Source organism: Daucus carota, chromosome 9 (genome assembly GCF_001625215.2).
Source record: "Daucus carota subsp. sativus chromosome 9, DH1 v3.0, whole genome shotgun sequence".
Classification (NCBI taxonomy): Eukaryota; Viridiplantae; Streptophyta; class Magnoliopsida; order Apiales; family Apiaceae; genus Daucus; species Daucus carota.
The window spans coordinates 21,340,878-21,349,961 of record NC_030389.2 but is presented as its reverse complement, the minus strand read 5'-3'; the positions used below and the strand labels follow the sequence as shown (position 1 = coordinate 21,349,961).

Here is a 9,084-nt window from a genome sequence, read left to right as displayed (position 1 = left end):
TGAACTATTGCAACTTTTAGAAATTCCAGAACGGAAATGGAATCATATTGCTATGGGTTTTATTGGAGGATTGTCAAGGACAAAAGCAAACCATGGTACCATTTGGGTTATAGTAGATAGACTAACCAAGTCAGCTCAGTTTCTTTCTATCAATGAGAGATTTTCTTTGGACAAATTGGTTCATATGTACTTGAAAAAAATTGTAATTCGTCATGGAGTTCCTGTGTCCATTGTATCAGATAAAGATCCATAATTTAATTCAAGATTCTGGAAAAGTTTTCAGGAATGCTTAGGAACTAAATTGAATATGAGTACGACATATCATCCACAGACAGACGGCCTAAACGAGAGAACTATTCAAACGATCGAGGATATGTTACGTGTTTGCGCAATCGATTTCAAGGACAATTGGGATGAACATCTACCTTTAGTGGAATTTGCATATAACTATCATGCGAATATTGGAATGCTCCTTATGAAGCTTTTTACGGACGCAAATGTCGATCGCCAGTATATTGGGAAGAAGTCGGAGAACGCAAAATACTTGGACCCGAATTAATACAACAAACAAAGGAAATTATCGAAATTATTCAGAAGCGACTAATTGCAGCACAGAGTCGTCAACGAAATTATGCAGATCAATCCCGGAAGGACGTAGAATTTGAAGACGGAGAAGCAGTGCTACTAAAGGTATCATCATGGAAAGGGCTATCCAGATTCAGAAAGAAAGGCAAGCTAAGTCCCCGATATGTCGGGCCATTCGAAATCTTGAGGCGTGTTGGCAAAGTAGCGTATGAATTGGCATTACCCCCACAAATGGAGCATATTCACAACGTCTTTCATGTATCAATGCTTAAAAAGTATAATCCAGATTCGAAGCATGTGATAGAATATTAGCCGGTAGAACTCGAGGCAGATTTATTTTATGTAGAAAGGCCAGTGGAAATCCTAGATAAAAAAGGAAAGGTGCTAAGGAACAAGGTAGTTAACTTAGTGAGAGTACTGTGGAGAAACCCAAAGGTTGAAGAGTCAACTTGGGAATTAGAAAGTGATATGCGTGAAAAGTACCCTCATTTGTTCACCTAAGCGATTCTGAGGACAGAATCCTTTTAAGGGGGGAAGGATGTAACATCTGGGATTATCCGTGTAATTATTTTGATGATTAGTGAATATTATGTGAATATTATATGAATTTCTGTGAATTAATTGTTTCCTGTTATATTAATTTGACTGCTTAATTATAATCAAATTTGGGGTTTCTCAATTTTTATATGCTCAGTACAAAATATAGTTTATTTAAACATTTTCATATTGATTTATGTGTTGTTATATGATTTTATGATTGATTTATGGATTTAATTGCGTATATTGTATTTAATTATTAATTATTCTTATTTTTCGAAAACCGTCAACCCGTAACGGTACCGAGATTTTACTTCCCGAAAATTTCGACAAAACTCACCTTTAGCCTAATTTGAATATTCCGGACACTTTTCATGTTTTGACTTTTTCGATCCGGAGTACGGTTTTCCCCGGAGTCGGTTCGGCGGAGCTTTTCGGGCTTTTAATTACCGATAATTATCTGGTTGTCTCGATATACGTGAAAACCAGATATTTTGATTATTATATTATTTCTTTTATCGTAATACGTGCAAATGGGACCCGCATACTAATGATTGATTTAAAAAGCCCCGTTTTAATAATTATCTCGAAAACCGGTACCGATTGTACCCGCTTTATTAAGATTAAGCTATTAAACATCGTATTTTCGTGTCATATATGATCCAAAGGGGTATTAATTTTTGTAACTATAAATAATCTTAACCGTATTTTATCTCATTCGGGAAATCATGATATCAGTTAAATACGGGTTTACCCAGAGAGTGTTCTTCGTGTTCTTGGAATTCAAACGAAGAATCGGAAGCGTTATCGGACTCAGATTTCAGTGTTCAAGTATCCAAATCGAAGGTTTTGAGGAGTAGAATCTGATTTTAGCATCAAAAACATCCAGAGATTATCAGGTGAGAATCGATTAAGGGTTTTTAATTCGAATTAATTTAATTAAAATTAGGGCTTTTTGATATTGAAGTTGTTTATGTGATTTCTTGATTGTATGTTGTAGAGAATTGAATTATGATCATTTTGGTATATCATATGCATGATTTGGAGGTCGGTAACATAGTTAATTTTAGGTTTAATTTTCGAAATTGAAAATTAGGGTTTATACTCACGAAGAACATTTTCAATTGGATTTGGGAACTTTCAAATGGATGATTCTGGCTTGTTGTGGTTAGAGGCATCGTGTGGAGCTTGATTAGAAGAGTCGTTTCATATATATATATCAACTGTGTTGGAGCTCGAAATCGAGCTAATCGGGAATTTAAAATAACTCGCCACCGGCGAACTTCAGATGGATTTTCCGGCCACCACACGCATCCATCACAAAAACTGAAGCCACCAACGTGTTCCTCGTGTAGAGAGCTTCAAATCTGCACCTTGGTGTTGAGTTTGGAGCTCTGTATCGGTTTCCCGGCGAAAATCCGGTGAAGGTCGCCGAAGACGGTGACCGGAGGGGTCAAATTGCAATTTGACCCCCGAACTTCTGAAAACGTTGCAATCGGACCCCTGTAGTTCCTGATTTGTCAATTTAGTCACCCCTGAAACTTTGCAAATCCTCATTTCGAACCCTGAAGTTTCAAAACTTCTAAAACTGTTTTATATTAATTTTAATATATTTTTAAATTTTGAAACTCATTATTTTTTTTTAATTTCAAAAATTAGTTTTAATTATTTATTAATTCAAAAATAAATCTGATTTAATTCATTAATTAATTTTAATTAATAATTAATTATCATAATTGGTCAATTAATTTAAATATTAATTGATTAATTATTTTAATTAATTATTAATTGATTTTAATTGATTTATTAATTAGATTTAATTATTTTAAATGATTTTAAAATTCCGAAAAATAGTTTCGAGTTTTGAAATAATATTCTAAAATATGTTTGAAGCTCGTTAATTGATTTCAAATGATTTCGGACTTGATTTCGAGTATCCAAAATTGATTATTTATTTATAAAATGATTCTTTGACCCGTTTTAATTCCGACAAAATGTTTCAAAATCCATATCAAATGCCCGAAAACTCCTTTTGACTTCAAACCTTCTTTGAAAAATAAATTTGATTGAATATCTTATGTGATAAGTGTTATGTGTTATCTGATTGACGTGTTATATGTATATGTGAATGTCATAGAACTGTTTTTGACATATCTGTTAATCCGTAAATCGGATTTGGGTGAAACGAAGGGTAGATAGAAACTCGTTTCGAAGGTGTGATAATAAGAATAGTATGAGATCATATATTGATAGATAATTGTTGTGATTAGCAGAAGAAGCGAGACGTAGAAAGGGAAAGCAATTGGTGATAGAGTAGTATATCGAGCAAGTGTAGTTGAAACTTGAGATCAGCTATATAAGGCAAGTTCCCTGAGACTTTCCTTCAATTATATATTGTATCTGTTGTGATTATTTAGTGAGCTTTCTGACTAAGCCCTGTGACCTATTGAATTATAGCATGGATTATTTATCCAATTGATTCTTGAACCTTCAACCAGATTCCTTGAATTATAATATGGATTATTTACTCTATTGATTCTTGAACCTTTGACCAGATTCTTTGATACTTGCTACGAAACCTATTTCAATTGTAGACCTTCAATTCTTGAAACTTCTAAATGATTACCATTTGAACCTCATTTCGTTTCAATGACATACCCTCGATATCTCAATCAGTTTATCAATTACATATCCTTCAGACCTTAACCAGTTGATCAACACCAAATAACGTCTATTATGACATATACCTTACAGTTGTTTGTTTCCTTCCATAAACCCAAGTTTCTTGATCTTAAAAGCATTCCTTTATACTTGGATCCTTTTGTGAACCTAGAACCCTTCTTCATATAAACAATTAACTTTGATATGCTTTGCCATCCAATTATGCGATATCTGATTCCTTGATAAACCCTGAAGTTATTCCTCATTCCTCCTTTGAAATACAATTGAGACACTTTGAATAGAATTCTGCTTCTGCTTCAAAGTTTATTTCTGATGTTGGTGTTTCTATTTTATTGAATAATATTGTTGATCATCTTGATTTGTGATAGAATTGGATAGTTTTCTAAACTTGGACCAAATGAGTGGTCAGACCAGATGAGTGGTCGCATTAGGCCAATGTGTGCCTTGGATCCAGTGATAGAGCATGGCGGGTCCTGCTCGGGGTTAGTGTCTGACTGATCAGCAGCCTAACCTTTTGTTTTTAAAAATAAACTTAAATATCCAATTCTAACTGATATCCCAAAATGAAGTTAATACCTTGGTTTGATCCTATTGAACAATGGTTATCATCAGCTTATAGTTCATATTTAAATTTTATTTGTTATACTTGCTGAGCTAGTTAGCTCACTCTCGCGATACTTCATGTTTTTTCCAGTGAAGGCAGAGAAGATTGGTAATGACGACCCTCAGACTAGTGGTAAGGCCTTTCCAGGCTGAGAGACAGAGGGAGCTATCAGCAGCACTTGGCTATATATATATAAACTAGTTTGAGTAACTGGACACTTGTGGCGTGTAAGCTTTGTAAGAACGATACCTTGTAAGATTTAAGTTTATATTTTGGGATTTGGGTTTGTAATAATTAAGTTATGTTGTGGCTTGTTTTACACTTTAACCTGTTGCGATCCATGGATATTTAAGGGTCATTGCATATATTATGTTAATTACAAGTTTATATTATGTTGTGGACCTCAAACTTCTGACCCGGGTTTGGAGGGTGCCACAGGTTGGTATCAGAGCGACAGGTTATAAGTCAATGAAACAAGCCTAAATTGTTGGGTAGAGGGTTAAGATTAGAAATGAGTGATAGGTAGATAGAAAGTTGAGAGGTGAGTATTAGTGAGAAGTAGGCTCTTGTGCTATCAGGGATTCTTATATGCGTTCTGTTATATTGATTTACAGATATTCATGATGTCAGACCCTATCATTCCTCCATATCCACAGCATTCAGACACCACAGTTAATGGACCCCCACCTCCTCAGCGACCTGAGCCTCACCCTCCTGTTTCACCCTCTTTAGAGGATGTTTTGGCCGCAGCAGTAGTGGTTCCTTCTAGAAATATACCCTCGACTTATCATGCTAGGCCTTTTATACGTGGACCCACACCCAGTACCCCTAGTTCCACCCGAGGTTCTTCTATCCACACTTCTTTCTGTACTGCATCAGACCCTGTTCCTTATCATGAGTTTGAGGCGATGAGGATGGAGCGTCAGTACTTACTTGGACAGGTCAGAGAGATGGAGCGTATCATACAGATGATGGACCCTAGTAGAGCTGAGCGAGAGCTGAGGCAGAGGATTGCGGATGTAAGGATGAATGCGAGGGCAAAGCTTAATACAGTGGCTGAGGGTTATGGTGACTTAGCAGACTGGGCTATTTGGATGATGAGAGAGTTGGACACATTTGGAGGTCCTACTTTTCCTGGGAATTAGATGATAGTAGTGGTAGAGTGGAGGTTCCATGTACATTAGTGTGTAGTGTGTAACATGTAACGGGTCAGCAGATTTTGAGATATATATATATATATATATATATATATATATATATATATATATATATGTATGTACGTATACTAGAATAGCTGACTAGTTGATAGGGTTGTTGTTGCTGTTGTTGTATTTTACTTTTGACGAAGCGCTTGGCGCTTGTATTTCCAGCACTGACTTATATATATCAGCATCTTTTACCTTACAGTCTTTTCTTTTCCTTTACCGCACTTGTTTTATTTTACTTTACTTCCAGTACCGACCAAAAACTTTTGAGATAATATTGCACCCCTTCCCTTTATTGTTTTACATTCTGTAAAGAAGCATGCAATTTATTTAGTTGAATCATCTCAAAAATGTTTTCAGAAATTATAACTCTGTTTTCGTAAAAACCTTTTTTAAAAAAAGAAGAAGGAGAATTTGATTTAAAGAGGCTAAGTGAATTGTTTCTTCTTTACAGAATGCCTCCAACAAGACATACTCGTGCCAACAGCAACCCTGAAGGCACCCACAATACCAATAATAACAATGACAACCAGAATGTCAACACAGGCACAGTAGATCCTGCTGTTGCCCAACTAATTCAAATTTTGGCCCAACAAACTGCTCACTTTACCCGGCAACAGCAACATCAAGAGAATCCTAGGGTAACTTTTAAAACTTTTCAGGCAGTTCATCCCCCAGAGTTTAAGGGCTCAGCAGATCCCGTTGCAGCCCAAACATGGTTAAAAGAAATGGAAAAGTGTTTTGAGTTAGTTCCAGTAAGTGTAGAACAGAAAACAAAGTTTGCCAGTCATTACTTAAAGAATGAAGCGACGTATTGGTGGGAATCTGTTAAGAATATGGAAGGTACGGTTGAAATTACTTGGGAAAGGTTTAAAGAATTGTTTCTAGAGAAGTATTTTCTTAGGTTTCTTCAGGATCAGATGGAATTGAACTTTTTAGAGTTGAAACAAGGAAATATGTCTGTGGTGGAGTATGAGAATAAGTTTGCGGAATTGGCCAGGTTTATGCCAACTTATGTAGAGACAGATAGGCAGAAAGCAAAGAGGTTCCAGCAAGGTCTGAAGCCTTGGATTAGAAGCAAGTTAGCTATTTTGCAATTGGATACTTATGCGGCAGTTGTTGAGAAAGCGATGATTGCGGAGACAGAAAATGAGTTGTTCCAGAAGTCTAAGGAGAATAAGAAGAGAAAGCCAGACAATAGAGAAGGACTATCTTATCAAGGGAGATTCCAGAAGAAAGGGTAATTTCAAGCAGGACGAAATCCTAACTTTAAAAAGCAGAACATAGGCAGTAGTGGTCAAGGTGGACGTTTCATTATGGGGAATCAGGCCAATCAGTAGAGGCCTTCAATACCAGAATGTCAGATATGTGGCAAGAGACATGGAGGAATATGCAACAAGTTGAACGTGGTGTGTTTTAAGTGCAATCAGAAAGGACATTATTCTAGGGAATGTCAGAATCAACCAGTGATAAGAGATCAAGCAAATAGAAGCTCAACAAGTAAGACTCCATCCATAGGATATACATGTTTTAAATGTGGAAACACTACTAGAAAAATGACATTAGACATCGCACTTTAGACATCGGTTAGAAATACCCCTGATGTTAAAAGTATATCTTACATCAAATAAATCAAAAACGATGTCTATTAACAATCTAAACATCAGTTATTGTTAAAAATGATGTCTTATTCCCAGTTTCAAAAAATGAAAAACAACCCGCTCATTATTCCCCCTTATTACAGATATATTCCCCCTTAACCAAATTTTATTTCCCACCTTCACCAAAATCTTATTTCCCCTCTTTCTTTCTTTTCTTCACGACTATGTCTCTCGAGTCTCGACTGACGACTTTCTCGACCCTCTCTCTCTTTTTCGACTCTCTCGACTCTCTCTTCTCCCACCTCTACTCTCCCTATCTCGTCTATCTGGTCTCTCTCACACCATCGATCTTGCTCCGACATTCATATAGTAGTTAGGGTTCAATTGGGTAAACCCTAATTTGTTCTATTGGAGACACAACTCGAAGAAATTAGCAACTTGAAGCAATTAGTAGATAGAAACTTAGCTCTGAGAAACGCAACCTGCAAATTATAAGTTCGATTGGGTTTAAGGGTTTGATTAGTTCAATTGGGTTTTAGGGTTCTTTTCCGAGTCTCCATCTTCTTTTTCAAGGTATCTTACTTTCTTATAAAAAAGTTCAATTAGTTTTGTGGTTCTTGTTCTTTACTTTTATTCAATCGTAGTTCTACATCTACTAATTAGATGTGTCTACTTGAGTCCTGTCTTGTATACATATGCAGGGAACCAAATCAGAGATGCCATGGTCATTGCAGTATATTTTTTTTGTCTTGTTCACCTTGCTGTTTACGGAATCTTTCGAGTAACAACACTGAACTATAAGTCTCTTTAAAGTTGAATGTTAAGTGATAGATTTGACTATGATATGTTTCTATCGTGTTAGTACTAAGTTGAATAGCAAAGACTCTTTACATTTTTGTATCATTTTATTATAGTCTCTACTAATTTGTCAATTATTATGTTTATGTTTTTGGCAGTAATATGTTTATGGCTGGGTCAAGAAAGTACTATGTTTGTTTATATCAGAGGCTCACAGAACTAGATGGATTTGTTCTCTCATTCGACCCAAAACCCATCCCGGTCTGTCCTAATATTCTGCTCCTGCTATTAGTTTCAGGCTTTCAGCTTCCTAGTACAATATATATATGTTTTTATATTTGTGCGCGGTCTAATATTTCATGACAACAGTTTTAAAAAACAATGAGCTGCAGTAAATTAATTAAATACTCACACGTCCAATATTTATGTTCATAGGACTTGAGCTCAAATCAAGGTGATTTGAGCTTGACATATCCAAAAAAAAGTTGCTAGTTTTTTTTGTAAAGTTAAAGCACATTTCTAATGTGATTCACGGATTTGTGATTCTCGAAACTCATTGGCAGGTAAAACTTATAGGTTCCGGATATCAAATGTGGGCCTTACTACCAACCAAGCACGTTCAATCAGGTACGGACCTGCCCAGCTGCATATTGCCTTGCAGATTGTTGCTATAATTTTATTCATCTAGTAATGCAAAGTGCAAAACGAGCAATAATGTGTATTTGTGTGTATGTGCACGTCCATGCGGCTGAGCTCTGCGCTGATCTGCACGTTGAATATGCCTTGTTTAATTTTAATATGAAAAATGCAGACTTGGCTCTTTGTTTAGTCTCAAACTAGCAAACAGTTCTCTGAGACCTCTTTCTCTAACCTGGCTCTTTGTTGAGTGCACCTTCTATTGTAGTGTGGTTATTCTTCTCCTACTCAAGCTGGTGATGAAGTACCTATAGTGTCAAATGATATGATGCCTTCTGATTTACTTCATGCAGTTGCAAGTCAGGTTTTCTGGATTCCAAAAAGTTAAATGATTATCCTCTTTTACTATTTCATTAAGATATAAGCATGATTTATA

General features: G+C 35.9%; 1 protein-coding gene and 1 long non-coding RNA gene across 2 annotated transcripts; both read left to right on the top strand.

The window, feature by feature from the left end:
- The first annotated feature begins 6,068 nt into the window (after positions 1 to 6,068).
- LOC135149477 (uncharacterized) lies at positions 6,069 to 6,857 on the top strand. The gene has a single exon (XM_064085203.1). It carries the CDS (start codon positions 6,069 to 6,071, stop codon positions 6,855 to 6,857), a length of 789 nt encoding a protein of 262 aa, XP_063941273.1.
- Positions 6,858 to 7,152: 295 nt separating this feature from the next.
- Positions 7,153 to 8,840, top strand: LOC108203444 (uncharacterized). The gene is made up of 3 exons (XR_010287439.1): positions 7,153 to 7,787; positions 8,171 to 8,273; positions 8,576 to 8,840. It is a non-coding gene; the product is annotated as an uncharacterized LOC108203444 (long non-coding RNA).
- Positions 8,841 to 9,084: the final 244 nt, after the last annotated feature.

What these genes read in the sequence shown, in the direction of transcription:
- LOC135149477 (XM_064085203.1), top strand. Translation starts at nt 6,069, where the DNA reads ATGCCTCCAACAAGACATACTCGTGCCAACAGCAACCCTGAAGGCACC.